This window comes from Oryctolagus cuniculus, chromosome 1, assembly GCF_964237555.1.
Source record: "Oryctolagus cuniculus chromosome 1, mOryCun1.1, whole genome shotgun sequence".
NCBI lineage: Eukaryota > Metazoa > Chordata > Mammalia > Lagomorpha > Leporidae > Oryctolagus > Oryctolagus cuniculus.
In genome coordinates this window covers 86,430,908-86,455,243 of record NC_091432.1, presented here as the reverse complement: position 1 = coordinate 86,455,243, position 24,336 = coordinate 86,430,908, and the positions used below count along the sequence as shown (strand labels likewise).

Below are 24,336 nucleotides of genomic sequence, written 5' to 3'. Positions count from 1 at the left end.
TGCTGTGGCCCAGGAGTGCAGTGGAGGATGGACCAAGTCTTTGGGCCCTGCACCCGCATGGGAGACCAGGAGAAGCACCTGGCTCCTGGCTTCGGATTGGTGCAGCCCGCCGGCCGTAACACACCAGCCGTAGCAGCCACTTGTGGGGTGAACCAACGGAAAAAAGGAAGACCTTTCTGTCTCTCTCTCTCACCGTCTAACTCTGCTTGTTAAAAAAAAAAAAAAAAGAGTAAGTACTAGTACTCTCATACCTTTCCTAAATCATACTGACCACGCTGTAAGCAATGTGAGTCTGTTTTCTCATGAATTCCTTTGCATTATCTGTTACTCAGAGCCCTTCTGAATCTGCTCATGAGGTATTTCTGCCTTCCTGAAACTTATTTCTGTTGATTTCTATTTTGTAACTTAGAAGCACCCTAGACAATGGACATTACCATATCATATATAAAAAATGTTAAATCTTAGAATTTTGTAATACCCTACTGATCTCATTATTCTGGCAAGCAGCTGATCTTTGCAACATGTATACAAGTGGCCATCTTTATAGAATGACTGATTATTTAATTGCTGCTAACCCAGTAAGGCCTGTTTACTTTGATGAAGGTTTGTGGGTGCTTTTATGGTATTATGCCTCTAAACTTGTTACAGATGTGTGGCTTGATACTTTCTAGTAGGTATGGAAAAGAAAGAACCAGAGAGAGAATTTGCAAATTGTGATACTGATATTTTTATATATGTGTATGAAATTCTTCAGTGTTAGTGATTCATTTTGCCTAATATATTTTCCTAGTAAATTTGTAGAAAAAAATTGTGACAGGCCAGCGATTATCAAGTTATTTGCTTTCTGTGGTAGCCACTGAATGGTGAAAGTATGAAATTTACACCTGGGAACGAATCTTTGTCTTTCAATTTGCTTGCTATGTCCTTAAACCTTTTTCAGTATCAGTTTCTCATCTACAAACTGAACATTATATAGCCTATACTTGTTATAGATATGGAAGGATTAAGTAAGGGATTATTTGCATTTCTGTAGTCGGAGTAGTTCTTTGTGGTATAAGTTCTTTGTGGCATTGGTGTATGTGTTATTTGAGAAAAATGTCCATTATGGTAACTCGCTCCTGGTTTAAGACCAATTCTTTTTAACCTATGACAAAGCTTTCTTCTGGCTCCTAGATATCCAATGACTTAATAGCCTGTGTTGGCCGGCGCCGCGGCTCACTAGGCTAATCCTCCGCCTTGCGGCGCCAGCACACCGGGTTCTAGTCCCGGTTGGGGCGCCGGATTCTGTCCCGGTTGCCCCTCTTCCAGGCCAGCTCTCTGCTGTGGCCAGGGAGTGCAGTGGAGGATGGCCCAGGTGCTTGGGCCCTGCACCCCATGGGAGACCAGGAAAAGCACCTGGCTCCTGGCTCCTGCCATCGGATCAGCGCGGTGCGCCGGCTGCAGCGCGCTGGCCGCGGCAGCCATTGGAGGGTGAACCAACGGCAAAAGGAAGACCTTTCTCTCTGTCTCTCTCTCTCACTGTCCACTCTGCCTGTCAAAAAAAAAAAAAAAAAAAAAAAAAAAAAAAAATAGCCTGTGTTGAAGAATCATTTAAAAAATCTAAATAAAGTCAATACGCTAGCTACCACGCTCACTTAACTCTAGAAAACAACCAAGAATGTTTTTATAGGCTCTCATTTTCTGAAAGGATGTCAAAGTATGCATGCACACGCATGTGCACACACTTACATACGCGCATGCATGCTTGTGTGTGTGTAACTAAAATACCTAACACATGGGAAATGCATTAAAAATAGGACTACTATCTGATTAAAACAGTCTTAGATTCTTTGAACGTTGTCACTTAAAGGGCAGATGTGTTTTCCATGCTCTCTGCAGAAGTAGTTTAATGATCTGGTTATTGCAATTACAGTAAATTACTGACAACACTGCTCCCTAAAGACAGAAGTATACCTATGATGTAAGAAGTAATTCCGATTATCATTTCTAGAGTACACCTGCCCTTTTGCACTCACCACCAATCTTACTCTTTGGTCTCCACATGGGATCTCTGGATGTAGGTGAACATACAAAGCTCTTTCTGTCTAATTCACCTCTGGGCTGCCCTAGTCTCCCAGGGCTGCTGATGTAATTTGATATAGTTTCAATGTTTAATGGAAACTTTTCCACATCACAAGATGTTAAGTAGGTTTTAGAAGAATGAGTTGTCCCCACTCTACCAGCCTCTTGTCCCAAAGTATTACAATAAATTCACTTTCAAATTTAGTACCAAGAAAAAAAATTGTTTCTCTCAATGAGTTGGTTTGTTTCCTTATAACATAAAGTCAAAGTTATTTAAACCCACAGGGTTTCATTTTTTTGCTTCAGAGTTATATAAAGGGAGATAAGTTTCAAAGTAATATACATGTATAAAAAAAGGGTAAAAGGTCGAAAAGCATTGCTGGAGGGGAAATATTCGCCTACTCAATATTAATTGTTAAGCCTGCATTTTGTGTGGTTAGCACTGTAGGAGGAGGCATTGGAACTGAGAATGACCACAACCACCACCAACATTTATTGAGTACTACATGTCAGACACCATTCTATCAGCTGTACACATTGTCAGTAAGTGGCTGAGTTAACAATTCCTTCATTTAAACTCACAAGTATATGCTATTATTATCACTTTCTAACAAGTGGGGAAACTGAGGCATGAGATTAAATGACCTGCCCAACATCACACAGTTAGTATGTGGTGTGAACTCACAATGTCCAGCCCCATAGCTAGTGTTCTGAATCACTGTCTCCATGCCTCAAAACAGAACTTGACATCAAGAAAGTCATTACCTATTTATAGGAACAGAGCACAAGAGCATACCAAGTTAAACAGAAAATCGAGAGAAAAACAATAGTGTAAGGCAGTTTAATCAACTGCTAAATAAATAGACAGAGAGCCACAGAATTGCAGGGGAAGGAAGGGCGTAGTGAATGCAATCAGGGCAGAAGACTTGCTGAAGGGAATAAAACCTGAAGAGGGACTTGAAGGATGTGTGAGACTTTGGTAGATTCAGTGTCACAGAAAGGTCAGTAAGGGCTTAATAAGATTTCTACATGCAAGGCCAAGGGGCAGAAGCAAGCAGCCTGTGAAACAGGACTCTAAGTGAGAGCACAAGGTTTGATTGGACTGGGTAGCAGGGGATCAGACTAAAATCTGGAAAAAATTGCTGCATCCCATTTACCTGCCACACGAGCTCACAAGTTAGGCACCATGACCATATTCATTTCACACACAGGAACACTGAAACTCAGATAAGTGGCAGGTACCAAGACATCCAACACACATATGAAGGAGGCAAGGCTTAAGCGAAGCTCCTGTGGTTCCAAATCTCGTAACTACATACAAGTAGCAGCCCAGCCTCTGAAAGAGGAAGTGAATACTGACAGCCATGGTGTGGACATTGAAAGAGGCCAAAGGGAAGCTGAGGAGTCAAATGGGAAACAGATGGAGACATAAGTGTCATCAGTTGCCAAGTGTCACATCCAAAGTCAAGGAAGAAAAAAGCATCAGCCAGAGGACAACCAACAGTATGTGCCACCTGTCGCAGAGATACAAGGTAAGGTAGGGGAGAGGTCAAGGCCTTTCACACCTGGAGACAGTCGTGTCGGAGGGCCCACTCAAGGCCAAAGGGGCACTGGGAGGTTGGGGCTACTAGGAGTCTCTGCACTTAAGTTCAGTTCCTGAAAGCCCAAGAATCATCAGAAAGCAACAGGCTGCAGAAGACAGCCACTAAGCAGGGCCCAGTCCCTGAGGACTCTGAGGCAAAACCCACGCAAACCCGGCGCGGACTTGCCAGGGGGAGTTTGTTGTGGAGAAGGGAGGAGCTGCTGTTGAAAGCAATCCTCAGGGAGCACCGACTCAGGGCTCGGGCTTGTCAGCGCCAACACTGCACAGCAGCCTCCTCCACTTCCCCTGGTCCGCCTTCCACCCACTCTGCTCTCAACTCCCCTAGGCCTAGAGTCATTCCACCTTCACGGGCACTTTCTTGGCGACAGCTCAGAGATGCGGCAGGCACAAGGAGTTCCTTGCACTGCTTTCCCACAGCCAAAACTAGATGAAAAACTTTCAAAAAGTTCATAGAAAGAGCATACTATGAATAACCTATGTATTTTCACACCAGACTAAACTTACCTTAAAAACTTTATTTTTTAGCTTTCATTGGAGAGGCAGAGACACAGACAGTGTTCCCATCAGCTTGGTCACTCCGTAATACCTGCACAGCCAGGGCTGGGCCAACCTGAGGCTGGAAGCTGGGATTTCAATCCAGATCTTCCATGTGGGTGCAGGAACCCAATGACTTGTGTTGTCACTGCTGCCACGATGGTCTCCCTTGGTGGGAAGCAGGAGTCAGACACCTGACCTAACTCAGGTACTGGGAATCTAACCTAGGTCCTCCAATGCGGGACATGAGCAACTCAACCGCTAGGCCAAATACCCACTCCCTAAACTTACTCTCTGATTCCATTTTCCCACAAACTTTGTGACGTATCCTTGTACAAGTGTCTTGATGCAATAGAAGTCCCCACAGGCCAGAAGCTGAAGAGGTCAGGTGTCCCAGGAGATCCATCAGGGGACTGAGCCATAACGGGCAATGAGTGGGAATAGCCCCGAGAGTAGGCAGAGGTGACAGAATGTTTCAGAACGCACAGGAGCACAAGGCGCTCTATAGAGAGGATGGGAGCGGAAGAGAAGCTTGTAGTGTGTTCCCAAGGTTGGTTTTTAAAGAGCATGTGCACATGCACATACATAGAAAGGGATTTGAAAGGCAAGAGGGAAGAGTTGTCAGAGAGTGGGGAGCTGAGCATGCCCAAGGGTGGGCTGCCGGGCATCTGCCTCTTGCATTTTTTAAAGACTGGAATCTCTTCAAGAGTCAAGGTCATCTCTTGCACTCTTTATTTGCCCAAGTCATAAGGAAGACACTCAGCCTCCTGAGGTTCCAGTGCCTACAAATCTGCAAAAGAGGAAAGAAAAAGCAGACCCTGTAGAGGTTAGCCAGGATTAATGGGCAGGGCCGGCTCTCCAGGGTTTGGATTTTTTTTTTTTTTAACTTCTTACACTCTCAGCTACCACCTGTAGTCCAGGGACAGGAAGAGAGAAAGAAAGAAACAGGCCTAGGCTCAATAGGGGGTATGAAGTGTGGGACCCTTGTCACTGCAAACAGGTTGAAGTACCCAACCTCAGACTGCTGGTGGGCAGGGGCCAAGACTTGCAGGTGACAGCGAATGGCACTGCTGATGTGAGAGACTGAGTGGGGACATGTGCAAGTGAAGAGCCGGGCACACTCAAGGGCCACGGGGAAGGCAGAGAAAGCTGGGGAGAAGGAGCAGGGTGTCAGCAGCTCCCAGGAGGAGGGCAAGGTGTAGCCCTGGCAATGGAGGGCAGCTGCTGGGGTGTGTGTGTGTTGACAGCACCCAGCAGCTTGAGGTGCAAATGCATGAATTTGGCAAGCTGACCACCAAAGGCACAGTAGTCTGCCATTGTACTGAGAATAGATGTTTATCTATCTGTGTGTCCCTCCAAATTGAAGGGTCTGGGCCAGTGCCCAATTATCTCTGTGCAGCAGGAAGTGACTGGTGTTTGTTAAAACAATGATCTCATTTGACCTCCACAACAACCTTCTGATGCACACAGGACTTCCTCCAGGTAGCAGATGAGGCTCTAGAGAGCCTTGGCTGTCCTCCTGCCCTGCACCACCATCTGCCCCGTGGAAGAGGTGGTCACGACAAAAGGTGGTCAAAGCGGTTATTAAACCTCATGATGACTCACCATGGAGAGGGTGCGGTTTCCTTCCCCTGGAGAATTTTAAGCTGAGACTAGATAAGCACACGCGTGGGATGATTCAGACAAGAAGCCTGTGGCCAGGAGACAACCTAGTGAGCCCCAATCAAACTCTAACAACAGTGAAATAAAAAGAGGAGCTGCACAGTGGGTGTTCCAATTTTGTTTCTGCCGTGTGAACCATGACACGCACTCAGGCACACGGGCTCACCAGTCCACTGGGATATAAGAGATGCCTTCACCCCCACTGCCCATCACCAGGTAGCTCAGAGGCCCTCCTTACAAGGAATCGTGTGTGCAGCTGACAATCGGAACATCAGATAAGCTTATCAGAGCTGGATGGGGCAGAAAGGTTCCCTGCACTGTCACACACAGAAGGATCTAGGTCTGGGGCCTGGGTAAGTCTTATGAGAACTTGTTTACCATGGAAAATACCCAGCAAGGCAAAGAACAGCCTTTCAGCACAGAAGGGGAGGCTGGTGGGACCTCAGCAGCAGATTAAGGACATTTGAGGAGGAGCACACCACGAGGCCTTTCAGCTCCCAAGAAAGAAATAAACAAAATTCCCAACCCACCCATTTAAGAAAGAAAGAAAGAAAAAATCCTCCCTTCTGGGCATCTGAAATATTCTTGATCCTCTTGGGAATAGAGGCAGCCTTAGAAGAATTAGAAGGATGCGAATGCTCCTTTCTTTCTCCTTTTTTAGGATACAGTGTTTTTCATTTCCTGGCCGGCCCCTTGGCACTAAGGATGGATGGCTTCCAGATCCTCTCCGCCTTCTTCCCAGTGAATCACCCTTCCTCCCTGCTCCCTCGCCACACACACCTTCCTGCCGCGGGGAAGAAGGCGGCATCTCCAGCCCAGGCCTGTGCAGGGCACCACTGTGGCTGTGGCAGGGACTGTGGGATGCAAAGGCCACTGGCTGAAGACCTGAAGCTGGGGGAGCACGATGCCCTGGAAGGCTTCCTTCCAGACTTTGCTTTTTCCTTGAAAACTTGAGCAACTAAAAACAAAAGGAGGAATGAAAAAAATGCATCAACTGTAACCTGGCAAGAGAGCCAGGAGGGGAGGCTGAGGGGGTGGTCTCCCGGGCAAGCAAACTTCCCCAGGGCACTCAGCAGCTCCTCCTCTGGGAGCCTAAGAAGGTGGAGCAGACTCCTTTAAGGCCTCTGCAGGCAGCGGCACCTTCTCAGGTTACATCATCCTGGTCTTCTTGGGTTTCCTTCCTCATTACTCACAGAAGCCTGTTTTCCACTCTGGACTCCGCTTTCTCGTCCAGAACAATTATTCTTAGCCGTCACTGTGTGCAGAAAAATCAGTTAAATGGAGAAGTCTCGTTTCTAATTTTTTCCACCTTCTGAGTTCCAACTTGAGCCTAGCTGTACATCAGAATCACCTGGAAACTTTAAAAAAAAAATTTTCAGGTCTCACTCAGACCTACTGAACCAGAATAATAAATAATAAAAAGAGTTACCCTCTATCCCAGTCGGGATGTTTTTAAATTCCCTTGTGATGATCATATGATTCAAATCGGAAGCCACTGGATTGTATCTTTATCAGATTATTTTTTATTAGTCGTTGAAAGAATGAAGACAACCACTATGGGAAATGACAAAGTCCCCTTAAATCAATAGTTCTCAAAATTATTTTTGTACAAAAAGGGCCTTACCGCTTGTTAACAAAGCAGACTCCTGTGCTTCATAACAGAAGGGAGGTGTAGGTGGCGCCTAGATACGCAGTTCTGCCACCAGCCCAGGGGATGCTGACTGCAGGGGCCCCCTAGACCTCAGAGTGAAAAACAAGTGTGCAAACCATCTTTGGGAGTGCCCAGGTTGGGCTTACCTTATGGACATGATAGTCACATTTGTGAGAGGCATTGTCCACACATGCCAGGAGCTGTGATGACAATGTGAAGGTACAGAATCAAATATTATGGGCCCCTTGGATATTCCACCTAGTGGATCTGCCAGTATTCTGATCAATATAACATGAGTAAACATGGATTCCCTGCCTTATTCATATATGGAATGAGATGTCTAGCTCTACTCTTTTGAGACCTATCATTACCCAACACCTTCAATAGCAACCTCTTACTTCCTGGCTTAATGACAAACTGGCATCTTCATTTTCCATGCCTTGTTCCTAACCCCAACTCCTCTAATCTCCTCTCTCAAATCTTTCCTTATATTCAACCAAAACTGATCAATCAGCATCCCCCAAACATAGCAGTTTCATGGTTGAAATGTGAACGTTCTCATGTGCTCTGCTTCCCTCTGTACAGCTGCTCCTGACACTATTGGTTGGGGATGACTTCACCATTCCTCTCTGCTACCTGAATCTTACGTGAGTGCCCAGGCCTGGCTCCAATCTCATGTTCCTGTGTTAAGCAGTATCCTTTTGTCTTCCAAACCCACTGGCCAGTCTTCTTTACCAATGCTCTGTGTCCCAGGAGACAGACTTCCAAGGACCACAGCATCTGAGCTCTCTTGTCCTCTGGTTGCTGCCAGAAGCCACCAATGAGAAGGTGGGAAGTGAAAGGGATTGGATTATGTTCCTCTTGTCCCCTGCCTGCCTGATTGTCATGGTTGTGGTTCTGCTGAATTCCTCTATGGACACAGCTCTTACCAGGCTCCCACCCCAGAGAACTAGGATAGTCGCAGCTTCCTGTTAATGCTAGCCTAGGTGCCTGGCCATAGTTGTTTGAACTGAGTTGCATCTGTGTTCAGCCAGGATGCTGGTTGATACAACTTCAGTGAAATCTTTCCTGAGTTCCCAGCTAACCCAGTCCAGAGAGCTCACACCCAAACCAAAGCATTTCTGATGCTGTCTCTGAGTACACACACACGATCCCCTCCTACCTACTTCCATGGCAGTCACAACCAAGGGCCACCCAGTGTGGCCAGCAAGCAGCCAGATGGCTCTCTTGAATTTCTAATCTAAGAAATTCAGAAACTGACAACAGTCAGTATGTAGGCTCCTAGAGTTGGCAGCCAGGTCGACCGAAGGGAAGGCAGAACTGTTAAGAGAAGAAAGAAGGAGGATGGGAACAAGACTCTGAAGATTCTGTGGGTCCATTTGATTTCTAGAAGTTTCCAAGCTTTGGTTTTTCTTTGAGCCCTTGATGTGTCTCTTTCTGTTCCTATGAATCTACTCATGATATCTCACAGCATCCCTGCCTTTCACTTCAATAAGCATGGGTACGGCTATGATTTTTACATCAATGAGCCTGAATCTCAGAAATCCTATTCTTATGAGAACTCAGTAACCCCTGAGGGCAAAGGAACAGAGAACTTGTAGGTCATGGAAACTTCTAGACTCCAGGATTAAAACCAGGGAACAAATGAAGAGGTATGTTGTCTTGGTCCCAGAAATCTGAGAGCAGATCATAGGGGCATCCCAGAGGACAGAGAGAAGGAATTTCTTCCAAAATCCTGGGAAGAGTATCAGTGGGCAGCAATAACACAGATGCTAGTTCAGAGCAGCTAAATTGAGACCAAAAGCTGAAACCAGTCATAGGGAAGGTAGTAACAGAACAGGGGCGTGTGAAACACAGGGAATTTCAGCAAGAATATTGGGTCAGGCCTAGGATAATGACAACACTCACCCTTGATGTCTCCAAGGCAGGCAGGTCAGGGAAGCAAAGGCTACTTATCTATTGACCATGCCTAACACATGTATATTGAGTACTTAGGTACACACTATCTCATTAAATCTTCCCAACTCTTCTGTAGGATAGGGGCAACTTATTAGCCCCTTCTCCAGATGGAGAACTGAGCTCCATGAGATCCAGTAACATTTCCAAGGCCACATGGCTGGCAAATGGCAGAGTTGATGGGACTCATCCCAATTTGGTCATACTACAAAGCCCATTTTCTTAGTCACTCTGTATGTTCATCCTTTGCCCACTAGAGGCTAAGCGCCTAGTGAGAGAGACTTCAGAAAACCACTTGTTCATGACCCTCCTTCCTGATCAAGCAGTAAGACATCTGAGCACAGGGGCTATGCCTTGCCCCAGGACTTGTTTTGGACTCATATTTCTTGACTTAGTCCTGAGGTCCCAATAATTTTTTTTTTTAAGATTTACTTACTGGAAAGGCAGAGAGAAGGGAGAGACACACAGAGAGATCCTTTACCCATTGGTTTACTCCCTAAATAGTCGCAACAGCCAGGCCTGGGACAGGCTGAAATCAGGAGTCAAGAGCCCCATCCAGGTCCCCCACATAGACGGCAGGAGTGCAAGTACTTGGCTTTCCCTGACACATTGGCAAGGAGCTGGATTGGAAGCAGAGCAGCCGGGACTCCAACTGGCAATCAGATATGGACTGTCAGGGTCACAAAGGGCAGTTTAACCACTGAGCCGAAACTCCAGCCCTTCAATAAATGGTTTTGGTACTGATAATGATACAACACTGATTTAAGTTTCAAATCAGCAGTTGAATGGCTGTTAATTCTTTGCAATGCTGAGGCTAGACCTGCTAACTAGGAATGAATAAATGAACATGGTCAAGCAAATAGAGTGAGCTTCTTCCTGTCACTAAAGCTACCTGTAATTTCATTCCTGCTTCTTAAGCCCTAATTCACAAATGTGTAATAAACTCTTGTTTCTGATTGGCTGTGTCCATGTTTATTGCACAAATAGATGAATAAGCTGAGAGACAACACCCAGGCCCATGTGCTTGTCCATGCACACACCAGTCTTCCTAGTTCCCTAGCTTCCTCTGTAGTGTTTTCAAGATTCATTTTCATTTTATCTGAAAGGCAGTGACTCAGGCAGACAGAAGAAGAGAGATCTTCCATCCACTAGTTCACTCCCCAAATGCCTGCAACAGCCAGGTCTGGGCCAGGCTGAAGCCAGGAGCCAGGAACTCAATCTGGGTCTCCCATGTGGGTGGCATGGACCCAAATATTTGAACCATCACTTGCTGCCTCCAAGGGTTTGCATTAGCATTGAGCTAATCACAAGTAAATTGGCCTAGACTTGAACCAGACACTCCAATAGGGGATGTGGGCATCCCAAGCAGCATCTTAACTGCTGCTCCAATCAACTACCCTGCATCTTCTTTCTTTAACAGCTGGCCTGAGGTACTGGGCTGTGGAGCGATGGAGAAGCACAATGGTACCCAATACAGCACCAGCACTAAGTAGCCTGGTCAGTGAGCTACATACACATGGAACTGCATGAAAAATACCACTGCCAACTCAAGCTGAGTCACCCTCATCTGAAAATGGGAAAAACCTACAGCCCGTCTCCACACAAGAATATAACGATAACAGATATCCTTTCTCCAAAACCAACAGGCAACATTTGCCCTTCATTTAAACATCACAAGAGAAGACTTGACAGACCTTAAGCTGTTTTCCATAATGTAATAACTTTCATTGTCAGGAAATGGTTTATTTGCATCAATCTAAATCTATCTCGGGCTATTTAAGCTGACTACCTCTTTTCTTATGTACAAAACAGACAACATCTGCTTCTCAGTGCTTTATAATAAATATAACTTAAGGTTGGTAAGTCTGCCCCAGGCAAATAATTTCCATTTCTTTGGCTCTTTCTCCTGGGTTTTGGGAATGCAGCTGTCTTCAATGTCCTAAACATGGCCTATATGGCAACAGGGTTACTAACAGAACATCAGGATAGAAAGGTGGACACTGGTCAGCTCTGCCACTTACTGGCCTTGTGACTTTGGGCAGAACAGCCTTTGTCTCTTCCAGGAAAGGATAATACCCTTCTGTGCAGGAACATGGGATGGGGAAAGAAGGTCTGATTATTTCAAGCAACTTGTGAGTCCTTAGCATATAGTCTTTAAAAAAAAATTGATGAAGAAGACTGCATTTGAAGTCCGCAGGTCTGTTACTTCTAAATTAAAATGCCTAAAGAAATAAATCATGTTGATGTGCAATTTATCCATCAAAAGTCTCTACCCTCTCCCACTCCAGGGATGGTTGTGTAAGGGGCTTTTTAGATGTGGCTTCATAGTGGCCAAAAGATGCTGAACCTTGTTGACTAGAAAAACGGTATCAGATGGTACATCTGCCTCTAGGTACAATGGGAATTTCTGGAACGTTTTACACACACACACACACACACACACATACACACACACACAATTAAGAGTGTTAATCTGTGAGGACTGGTATCTTCATATATCTCTAAAATGCTTAAAATTTTTTCCCATAAGCATATGTTACTTTTATGATCATAAAAAGTATATATTATAAATGACAACCATCATCCCCACCACAATGAAAAGACTGTAAACTGTCTGTAGTTCTAGGTCTAGGGCTACATTTCCATAAGTGGAACAGAATTGCACAGCCTTAAAATTTTACTTCCACTATTCAATCCTTATTTGCTAAGTTCTTGACACCAACATTTGTTAGTCACATGCTAAGCACTGGATCACATTAGAACAGGGATTGGCTACCACGTTTCACAAATAAGATTTTCCTGGAACACAGTCTTTTACACGCTTTTATTTAGGTTTTATGTATGAAAACAGCATAGTTGAATAGTTGTAAAAGAGACTTATGGCCTACAAAGCCTTAACTATATTTTAAAAGAATTGAGGAGTCAATGGTGAGCAATAATAGCCCCGTCACTGCCTACATGGAACTTACAGTTTAGTGGGTGGCACTCAGTGAGTCACACAAATGAATATGTAACTGCAACACGCTAGCAAAAAACACATGTTTGGTGTTGCTAGATAATTATGGGCAATTGTTCTGGTCGAGAAAAAAGAAAAAAAGCTAGCAGGTACAAAGGCCCTGTGATGGCAGCAACACAGACATTTTAGAGATAGAAGGGGGAGAATGAAGAAGAGAAAGAGAAGGAGGAAAAGAAAGAAGAAGAAAAGAAGGAGGAGGAGGAGGAAGAGGAAGAAATGTCCACAGCTAAAGACCTAGCAAAGTGTGTGACACCAGATAACACTGGAAAGGGATGGGAGACAGAGCAGGCAGGACTCTGGAAATCATGATAAAGAGCTGTGCCTTTATCTGAAGAAAAATGAGGAAGACTGAGGGTTTCCAGAGAGGTCACTGAAGACACAGCAAGACATATTTCAAACGGTTTCTCTAGCTTAGAGGGGAGAAGGACTGGAAGAGAACCAGCTGGAATGGGTTAACCAGTCAGGAAGCTGTTGTTAGAGACTTAGATAAGAAACGATGGAGGCTGGGACCTCAGAGTAGACAGTAAAGATTATAGTACTGAAGTCCATCCAGTGGAGATGCTGAAAGTAAGGCCATCAACCATCTCAAAGAGCCCACATTTATGAAGATGATAAGTATCACAGCCCCAGATACAACAGCGATAGTCAAGAGGAAGAAAAACTTCACAGTTCCTGAGCTTAGCTTTCCTTTCCCAATACTTCTATGCGTCTTCAGACTACAGTGGACGTTCATTTTTAGAAGACATGAATATCGAGCATTTATTTTTGTGATCCCTATTCAATCATTCATGTGCTGGTCCATTCAATATACAAATCTGATTTGGACCAATTCCTTTCCTTAGGCATAAATACTAAGATTATGGCTAGCAGATTTCCTGAAACCTACACTGCCATCTCACAAATACATTGGCCAAGCTGTGTTGAAATCAGGATATAAGGACAAAGGTATGAACTTTCACAAATGAAGAACTTCAGCTTACTAGACAGTGATAATGGAAAAACAAGTTTCTGCATCTTCAAGGAGGCAAAGTGTTCTGAGTCGGAGCAAAGTCCTTCTTCTGATCCCAAAGTAGGGTCTCCCCTGCATTACCAGGTTATGTTTTTCAGAATGTGCTATGTCCAGCTGGTTTTACTTTGCTGGGGAGCTGAGATGACAGGATAAATGGGGCTCTAGAATTGATTTGGGCTGAAAGATGGAGGAATGGGTCCTCAGCCCCTGCTCAGGTGATTGAGCTCTGAGAGAATGAGCTTTGCTTGCATCCTCTTGCCTCTCAGGACAATTGTCATTTTGTCAGGAGCTGGGTTATTCTTGGACTTACACATGCATCGAACCCAACAGCCTCTCTGACAGCAGCAGCTCTATTCTCTCATACATGCAAAACCCCATTCCACACCCTCTTAACTATAGCAAACACAGTACCTGCTGGTTAATAGAATTAATAGTTTTTAGATAATACATTTCCCCAGCCCAAATCTAGTACCTTTTGGAAAATGTCTGCTTGTATAATACTCATAGGGAGTGCTCAAGATGGATTAGAATAAGATTGCACAAGGCAGCAGCCACACCCTTAACCCAATGCGATATTTATTGAGTCTGTAAACTCTATTACTGCATGCACACAGGTATCCCTGGAGGCACAGTAGCATGTGACTATGGGGTTGGAACATGACTTGCTTTGTGAAATCTTAGTAAATAAACCTGTGAGTTCTCAAAAGAGGAACATCATACATTCCACATTAACAGGTTTGTTAAGAGGCAGCTCCAGCTGTGCTCTGGTATTAGGCTGGTTAAGTTCAACCCCTAACTCTAACTCTTCTTAACTATATGAACATGGAATAATAATTTAAGCCCCCTGTGCCTCAGTTTACTTCTCTAAGAAAGATAATGGTAGCATCTATTTTCTATGATTGTTGTGAAGATTAAGTAATCTCACCTGTGAAAAAATCCCAGAAAAGTGTGTTATACTGCAAGCATGCATTGGGTTCTAGATCTGTATCTGAAGCTCCGGTGAATACCTGAAGCCACCTTGTACTCAACACATCCAAAATCTACTTCTTTTCCCCATGGCTTCACTTAAGTATAATTGCTTGTATTTAATGAGAACAATGTGATTATTTTGGAAGCAGGCCAACATCCACGAAACTATCACACTAGTGGACGTACCCCAGACCTCTCAAAGTTTCTTTGTGTCCCTTGTTTGCGCTTATGTTTCAGTGGGTGTGTGAGAAGAAGAGTTAGCATTACCCTCTTAACAAATTTTGAAGTACACAATGCAGCATTGTCAACTATAGGCATTATATTGTATGGCAGCTCTCTAGAACTCACTCATCCAGCATAACTGAAACATTACACCCATGAAAGAGCAGCTTACCATTCCCCCTGCCAATAGCCCCTGCGAACGGCTACTGTATTCTTGCTCCTATGACCAAAAGAGAGCTTGTATCTCCACTCTATTCATGGTAACTTCATTCTCCTGGTTTTTCGGGACCAAATTCTTGGAGTTACCTGTGAATTCTTCCTTTCTCTCACTTCAAAGACTCTTTCTTCAAAATTCCTCCAGAAATACACTGTCATCATGCTGCCACACATAATGCCACCAACTTGGTATGAGCCACCATTGTCTCTTGCCAGATAATTGAAATGTCATAACTGGTTTCACTGCTTCTTTCCTTAACATTATAAGTCTGTTCACAATGCAGCAGCAAAAATGATCCTATTTAAATGCAATTCAGATCATGTCAAAACCCTCAGTTCAGAACCCTGCACAGTGGCTCCAAACAGTACAAAACAAATTTCTTACAAGTAGTCCAGAAGGACCCCAAAGATCTTCATCCCCTTGCCGCCTATCTGACCTCATCTCCTGCAACTCTTCCCATTTACCTTTCTCTAGTTACACTGGTTTCATAGTTCCTCCTCAAATACAAGAACCACTCATGACCTCCCAGGGTCTGCATTAGCAGGAAGCTGGAGTCAAGAGCCAGAGCCGAGTAGAGATCCAAAGTATCCTGATGTGGAACATGGGAATCTTAGCTGGCATCTTAGCCACTAAACTAAGCACCCATCCCTAGAAACTATTTTAAACTTCACCTTTTCTCTAATATCTCATATCCTCCTTCCTGGCTTAATTTTTCTCTTTAATGCTTAATTTTATTTAATATGCTGCCATTATTTATTTTATCACCTGTATTATCTGTCAGATATGACAGTAGATACTTTTGTCTGTTTGGTTCACTACTCTATTTCCAGAAGAGTGTCTGATACATAGCAGATACTCAATCAGCATCTGTTAACTAAATAAATGTTTTAATCAACAGAGGGCCCAGAGCTTTGCTAAAACATTAGATATCACTGTCAACTGCAGGTCTGCAAAACTCAAGACAAATCTTTCCCAAAGTTAAGGTGTAAGTCAACTGGAACATTTAACGTGATGTGTACCTTTAAATAACATTCTGTCTGTGTTTATTTTGTAAAACAAAACACACCGGTATCTTCAGTTTTGATTGAAAATATATAAAATGCTCCCAGCACGACATCTTTTGATTGAGCCACACTTCTGTCAGGCACTGGGTCAATCATATCATGACTAGAATATGACATGAAGCTTCTATTCTTGGTTCTGCCGATGAATCAGTGTCTTTTTTATTTCTCCTTCCTTTCAATGACTACAAAGATACAGCAGCAGGCAACGAATCAGTGTGAGGATGGATGTCGAGTTCTAAAGAACACCAAAAGGGTAAGTAGCCACTCAGGAGAGATGAAATGCTTCGTGAAGAAAAGGGAAAAAGATCCTTGGATTTACACTAATTTGGGGGCAAGACAAGACCATTGCAAGTAAGAAATACCAGCAGTGCGAGGATTTATTTTCTCCTATTTTCACTGTTAGAGCTGACAATTTAAAAGGAAGAAAAATTTGAGACCCAAAGAATAAAATCTTCATACCCCCAAGGAAAGCTCCTGCCCACCACGCTGAGTTTATAACTTAGCCAACAGTAGCAATCTGATGCTGGGATTTTCAGAACAGTGTATTAGTGGAAAAGCCATAAAGCATCTCAAGAACTGAAGCCGGCGCCGTGGCTCAATAGGCTAATCCTCCACCTTGCGGCGCCGGCACACCGGGTTCTAGTCCCGGTTGGGGCGCCGGATTCTGTCCCGGTTGCCCCTCTTCCAGGCCAGCTCTCTGCTATGGCCAGGGAGTGCAGTGGAGGATGGCCCAGGTGCTTGGGCCCTGCACCCCATGGGAGACCAGGAAAAGCACCTGGCTCCTGGCTCCTGCCAGGATCAGCGCGGTGCGCCGGCTGCAGCGGCGGCCATTGGAGGGTGAACCAATGGCAAAGGAAGACCTTTCTCTCTGTCTCTCTCTCTCACTGTCCACTCTGCCTGTCAAAAAAAAAAAAAAAAAAAAAAAAAAAGAACTGAGGAAATCAGTAACATGAAAACAAAATAACAAATCTAGGAAGTTTGGATTCTGAAGAGAAAGCACTGACACTTGAATTGGAAAACAGCAGGACAGAACAGAGAGCTGAGAGCTTTGGATTGGGCAGATGTCAGCTCCAGTCTGGGCTCTACCACCTAAGAGTGGTGTGAGCTGGGATAAGTTACCTAACCACTGTTTCCTGAACTCTACACATGGATTCTAACACCTGGAGTTATTACATAGGTGAATGAGTTAGATTGTGAAGATCTTTGCAGATAGTAGGAGATCAATACATGATACTTCCTTTCCTGATTGTCCAAATTTGTCTGAACTGAAAGAATAGTACAGAGGGCTGACACCATGGGGCTGTTTCAGGACAAAATGTCCCTGAAACAGTCTGCAAACATAGGACAAGTTCCTTACCTTGCTCCTGTGAAACAAATGGAAATGCAGAGTTCAAAGATGAAGAGAAAGCCAGTGAAAGAGAATAAAGAGGCAAAGGGTAGCGTGTATGGCCCCTGTTTTTGCAATCTGCCTCACAGTCAGGAATAAATTGTGAGTGACTGACTCTGGAACGGTCCCTTTGAGTCAGGTGCTTCCCAGCCTCACCCAGGCTCAGCACAATAGGTTGGAATGCCATTGCACACTGTTTGTGACAACACACCTCTCCATTGCTCAGGGCAAAAAGGGTGGATATATCTCTGGTACTTGTTTGTTTTAAAAAAAATAATTAATTCATCCACCTATTCATTCACTTAATGTTCCATTCATTCCATCTCTCTCCATGCATTTTCTTAGCACCAATGTGAAAGTAGAACATATATCATGCATCTGAGAAGATACACAGATAGATGCTTTATATTCCAGGAGAGATTCTTAGAATTGCAGGAGTCACTCATCTAATCTACCATTTCATTTGTCTGTACATATTTGTGAATGCCTCACAGCTATTAGAGGAAGACCTCACTTAGCAAAGTACACGTGGTAACATTTACTAAGAACTTACTCTTTTCCAAATACTACACTGCATGCTTACATGTCTTCCCTAGTTTGTGACAGCCACTCCATTTACTACCTATAATGAATAGAACAGAAGGTCGTATATCTTATGAATGGCAGAGTAGAGATCCAAATCAAGACTCTGCACAAGGAATAAGAAGCAGAATTGCCTTGTTTGCTACACTCCCTACACAGAGATTTAGCTGTCTGATATCTCCTATATATTTACTTTCTGACAAAGAAAAGAAAGTTAAGGATAGGGAAAAGTAAATAGTATTTCTGTTTCAGAGTGCATAAACAAGAGGCCACCGATGGAAACTAAACTACAAGGACTTAAGGTTCCAACTTGTGACAACTGTGAACTGAACTTACTAAGATTTGAAATATGGGGCCTTCTAGGAAAACGCTTTCGCATTTAACTGGAATATCCCCTTTACTCCAGACCCGCTGATACCTGAGCAACAGTTATACAGCCAGATGTGTGTTCCCAGTTCTCCCATGACCGCTGGGAAACAGAAAAGTGATAGAAATTGGGATTTTTTTTTCATATAAAAGATAAGAATTAAAGTCATAAGACTGTTAATGCAGAGGATCTACCAGCAGGTCAAAGAATATCCATAGTGTACAGAAAGAGCAGTGGACAAGGAGTAATTATTAGTCACAAGTTCAACTTCAAGCTGTGTGACCTTGGACACCTCAATTAACCTTTCTGAGTTAGTTTTCTCATGTCTACAATAAAGAGGATAACATCTACCTCAAAGTATCTTTTTAAGATTAAATAAATGTACACCGTCATTACATGTGCACAGCATCTTTGTAAGATTAAGCAAGTGTACACAGTTAATCATGTTCATAATGTGATAGGGTCTTACATGCTGCCATCTGGCCTGAGTTGGCAATGTTCTTTGGAAAGGCATTGGTCCTGGTCTAAAAATTCATCCATTGAATGGAAGGGGTAGAGAAACTAGAAGATTGAGGCTCCCTCCACGACACCAGAGTGTAGTGCTCAGGTTTCTGTAGTCTCAGACCACCTCCACCACACCAGATGGGGAGGTGTTCCCACCTCTTTCTTGCCTACCCTCCATTGTCAATGAAAAGGTGGCCACTTCCCATAGCAGCCTACATTTGCTCATTCTGTATCTCAGGAGATCCCTTGTAGATTTTTCCAGTGTGAGCAAATCTGGCATGCTGTGTCCAACACTGAAGGGGCTGTTAGGCGGAGGAGAGAGGAAGACCTCCAAATCATCTGATACAGTTCCAGATGCCAGGGCCAGGACTGCTGGGGTGGCCTTTGGAAAGTTCCAGTTCCACACGTGGAATACGTTTGTAACAGCAACTGCTGGCCAGCTATGGGTAAGCTTCTGAAACAGGGTAAGCTCCTCACCGAGAAAACCCAAGCAGAACTTTTCACCCCTGATTCTCAATAGGCTCTCCTAACATCAAGTTATTTTATCCAATGCTTACCAAGTGCTTCCTGTGTGCTAGGCACTAGGAGTATAAGAGTAAGTGGGAAGCCACTCAAGGGCTCAAGTTGGGGAGACAGATAGATCTGTAGATAATTACAATACAACATGGTAAGTACAAAGAGAGAAATTATAGGAGCATGGAAGGGGTGGACTTAACTCAGGAGGAGAATTCTCTGGAGGAAGGGAAACCTTGGTATAGTATGACAGGACTCAGGAGAGTCTTACAGTCTGGGGAGGAAGGAAGGCCCAGATGGGGGAAGTGTAGAAAGGGCAAGTACAGGGCCGGCACTGTGGTGTAGCAGATAAAGCATCCCATATGCACGCCAGCTCAAATGCTGGCTGCTCCATTTCTGATCCAGCTCCCTGCTAATGCACCTGGGAAAGCAGTGGAAGATGGTCTAAGTTCTTGGGACCCTGCACCCATGTGGGAGACCTGGAAGAAGCTGCTGGCTCCAGAATGGCCCATTCAAGAAAAAAAGAAAAAAGAAAGAAAGGGAGAAGGAGAGAGAGAGAGAAACAGGTACAGCAGAGTTCCCTCAACATGAGCAAAGAAACATAAACTACAGTCCATGAGCGCAACTCCAGGCAGCTGGAGAATAAAACATGAAGGGGCAAGGTGGACATTTGGCCAGGCAGTTGAGATTCCACTTAGGATGCCCACATCCAACACTGGAGTATCTGGGTATGATATCCAGCTTCACTCCGGACTCAGCCTTCCTGCTAATGCAGACCCTGGGAGGCAGCAGGTGATGGCTCAAGTAGCTGGATCCCTGTCACCCATGTGGGAGACCTGGGCTGATCTCCTGGCCCCCAGTTTCACCCCCAGCTTTGGGCCAATATGGGCATTTTGGGAATGACTTTGCAGATAGGATCTCTGTCTGTCTGTCTTTCTCCATGTGTGTGTGTCCCTCTACCTCTCAAATAATTTTTTTAAGTGTCAGAGTGGGGCAAGGTGAGAAACAAGGCTGGAGGTGGAGACAGACACCAGGTCCTGAAAAGCCTTATAAACTGCATTCTGCCATTTGAACTTGGTCCTGTAAGCAATGGCCAGTTGACACCTTAAAGGTTCTAAGTACTAGAGTGACTAAGTTTCTGTGATCTTAGAATTAGATGCCTTTTTCAAAAGAGAACTGTAGGATGGCTTCCACCCTGCCAGGCTGGGCTTCGGAATCCCAGTGTCGGTGCAGCCTGCCTGACTCATTGTTGGTGCGCCTTTGTTCACCTGCCCTTCCTCCTCTGTCTGCCCCGCCTCTTGGTAATGCTGACTTTATAAAAAGGTGATGTGGGCACAAAGCGACTCAGCATTCCAAACTGTTTGGAAGCAGCCAGAAGTAAGCACTGAGCCCCGAGCATCCTTCTGTAGTGGGGCTCCTGGCTGTGAGGCAGGCTTCTGGAAGCAGATGGGAGGAGGGGTCAGGGTTGCTGCAGTGCACCTCCCACCTCATCATCCCTGGCTCCCTGCGACTCGGGGCGGGGCGGGAGCCCATCTAGCTCCCAGGGAAAGCATCCTGCAGGGCTCAGCATCAGCGGCCACTCTGGCTTCTCCAGCAAGGTGGAGGGGAGACTCCGGACTCCTGTACTTGCCAAAACTGCTATACTTCTCTGCCCAGGAACCATCTGGAACAACTCCCCTCCTCCTCCTGATCCATTTTTCATTATTCTGTCCAGGGTCTCCACTGCTTGGTGACTTGGTTCTTCTCCACTTCTCTCCGCCAAGTAGTGTTCCTTGATGACCCCTTCAAAAACTGAATGAATGGCTCTGCCTCCCTGAGCCTCCCCTACTCGCCCCTCCCTTCCATTACCACCCTGTGTCCGGAACACTTAATAGGCTACAATCTGCTCACCTGTCCCAACCACACCCCACACACTCATCCCTGAATCACTCATGCATTTCTCACTGGTGATGTTCCCTCTGCTTGAAATTCCCTCCTTTTGTCTCCTTTCTGAACTCTGCCTTATCCTTCCAGGCACAGCAAAAATATCATCTTGACCAGAAGATTTCCCCCATCACTTCCAATACAAAGGAAATCTAATAAGACTTTGTGTACCTTTATTAAAGTACGGTTTTTTGCTTGTCACGACAGCTTGCACTTGTGCGTTGGCTGCCTCTCTGAGAATTTCATAACATTAACACTTTTAATTCGAACAACCATCCCACGCTGTTGTTGTCTCTAGGCTAACCTGCCCTAGTGTACAGAGTTAGTGGAGGATCTGGGATCTGAACCCACACAGCACAACTCTAACCAGGTGCTATGGCACCTCTCTACTTGCAAGCTAGGAAGCTCCGGGGATGTGCAGTTATGCTCAGTTTTCTAAATATTTGGCATACAGCAGGTAATTACTAAATGTGCTCTGAATCTAACTGAAATCTGCAGTCTTGTGACTTCTTCACACTTCTATCCTGTCTCCTTGAGCAGTCCTGTGAGGTTCTCAAGGAGAAAGGATCAGGCCACCCACTTTCTTCACAGGCCCACAATCACAGGGCATACCCCAAGGAGCTGGGTTGCACTGCAAGGGGAAGAATAATTTTAGATTAAAATGTGTCTGGGGGCCTGCACTGTGGCATAGTAGGCTAAGCCTCCAACTGTGGTGCTGGCATCCCATGTGGGTGCCGGTTCGGGTCCTGACTGCTCCTCTTCCAATCCAGCTTCTTGCTATGGCCTGGGAAAGCAGTGGAAGATGGCCCAAGTCCTTGGGCCCCTGCACCCACATGAGAGATCTGGAAGAAGCTCCTGGCTCCTGACTTTCAATAGACCCAGCTCCGGCCCTTGTGGCCATCTGGGGAGTGAACCAGCAGATGGAAGACCTCTCTCTCTGTCTCTCCCTCTCTCTGTGACTCTGCCTCTCAAATAAATAAATAAGTCTTTAAAAAAAACTATCTGAAGTATGCATAAGTTACAGTCTGCTTTGCATGCCAGATCTCACTGCCTCTGATGTCGACAGGCAGGGCACATGAAGGGTGCGGAGAGGGCAAGGCAATCAGGTGAGGATTGTTGGAGATCCAGCTAAGATCTCAGAGCTCGAAATATCTGAATGGGCTCATAGCTGGCAGCTCTGGAGGCAGCACCTTGAAGGCCAGTGTGGTGTGGTCTTGGGCAGCTGTGGCCATGAGGAATGAGGGCAGGGAGAGAGACTGGCCAGAGGCTGAAGGGGGCCTAGCTGGGGGTGTTGCAGAGAAGAGGCCAGCTGGGCAGAGGTGAGCCAGGGGGTGTTAAGAGTAGGCTAGCAGGTTCAGCAGGGCAGCCTCTCCAAGTGTTTGGTCACCAGCACCAGACGGGACAGAACACCAGGAGAGGTGACAGGCTTGGCAAGTGATCTGATAGTACAGATATTGATATGAAACATCAGGAAAAACTGGTTTGGTCTTCCCATCAGCGGAAGGTACTCAATGTTTCCCTACCACTTTTCCCACTACATTCCCCCAAACCTGTGCCTTTATTTTGCTGTTCTAGCTCAACACAGCTTCACATCTAATAGAGGGAAGGATTGCCCTTGCTAGGCTGGGCTCCGCAGAAGGGGAGCGTTCCCTAGGAGAAAGGACAGCGACTTTCTAGCCAAAAGACCTGCCCCACCTACCAGCAGGGTGGGCTTCTGCGAGGCTCTTCGCCCCACCCACCCGCACTCCCTCTTCTGCACAGTGGGCATAAGAACGCCCACCCGCCTACACCCCCCCCCCCCGAATGCGGCAAGTGACGCCTGCCCAGGCCTCTGGGCGCCCAGCCTGGGCTTCCTGCGGATCAGAACGCTCTCCTGGGTCTATCTCAAGCTCCTCACTACTCAGGAAACGAGTGAGACACTGCAGATGTCCGCGCCCAAATGGAGGGAGAACGCCTCCCACGGGGCACCTCCCGCCCCAGTCGCTTCACCGAAAGCTCGCAGGTCGCCAAGCTCTTCCTGCAGCTTCGGCATGGGGGAGGCAGGCTGGAACTCCCGGGGCGCGGCGGGGTGCCTCCTCAGGCCCCCTAGGGCGTGGAAGCTGCTTTTCCCGGAGTGCCCCCTTGGAGGCGCGGCCAGGCTCGGGGGCCACCTCGCTTACCTGCGGCTCCACCAGCCAGCGCGGCTCGGCGCTGCCCTGCGCGGGGCGCGCGGCGCGGAACGCCGAGTACACGGGGATGCGGTCGCGGGTGCTGTACAGGGTGGCGAAGCGCTCGGCGCCCTCCGCGCGCTGACAGATCTTCACGTGGGACTCGGCCGACAGCCCCGCGGGCGGGGTCGCGGCGTAGAAGAACTTGTCACATTCGCCAAAGCCACCTTCGTCCTCGCCCACGAGCCGGCCTTCCAGCAGCCGGGCCAGGGCGAGGAGGCTACCCAGAGCCAGCCAGCGCGCGGGGCCCATGGCGGCCTCTGCGAGCGCGGCGGGACGGCCGCGGCGCGGGCTCTGCGGGCTGGGCGGGGAGCGCGCGATGCCGCCCGGCTCGGCCTGAGGGGAAGTCGGAACCCAGGCGCGGCGCTCGGCCAGCCGGGCGGGGCGGCCCTGGCGGCGGGGGCGGTCCGCGCACGGAGGCCGCGCCCCTGCCGCCCTTCCTCCCTCGCTGAAGATGGCAGCAGAGGCCAGGGACCAGCGCCCCGGGGTGCGGCCGCAGCGCCTGGAGGCGCGGGACACCTGCCGCCGCGCCCCTGCTCTCTGCAGCAGCGAGCGCGTCCCCGGCAGGAGCGGCGGCTTGGAGCCTGACCGAGCGAGTCCGAGGGGCTGGGAGGGGACGGTCCTCGGGGCTGGGCGCCAAGAAACCCCCTGGTCTAGCGCGCCGCAGGGGCCCTCGGGGATGCAGAGGGGCCGCGTGAGGGGTTCGCGGAGCTGTGCGGACTTCGAAGCTAAAGAGCAGCGGTCCCTCCTGAAAGCTGATGAAGCTCAATCTCTCCTCCCCACCGAACTGCTCGGCCGCCGCCGTCTCCGTAGACAACCCTGATGTTTGGTTTGCTTGTTTGTTTTAAGCTACTCAGAAGCCCTGACATCCCAGCTAGGATCCCGTTAG

General features: G+C 46.6%; 1 protein-coding gene across 1 annotated transcript in view; it reads right to left on the bottom strand.

Moving 5' to 3' along the window:
* ENDOD1 (endonuclease domain containing 1) overlaps window positions 1-23,816 on the bottom strand; it is a 33,637-nt gene extending 9,821 nt beyond the window's left edge. The window contains exon 1 of the mRNA XM_002708622.5: window positions 23,400-23,816. Coding sequence (XP_002708668.1) covers window positions 23,400-23,699 — 300 coding nt within the window. The 5' untranslated portion in view covers window positions 23,700-23,816. The remainder of the gene's footprint in view (window positions 1-23,399) is intronic.
* Between the last annotated feature and the right edge of the window lie 520 nt (window positions 23,817-24,336).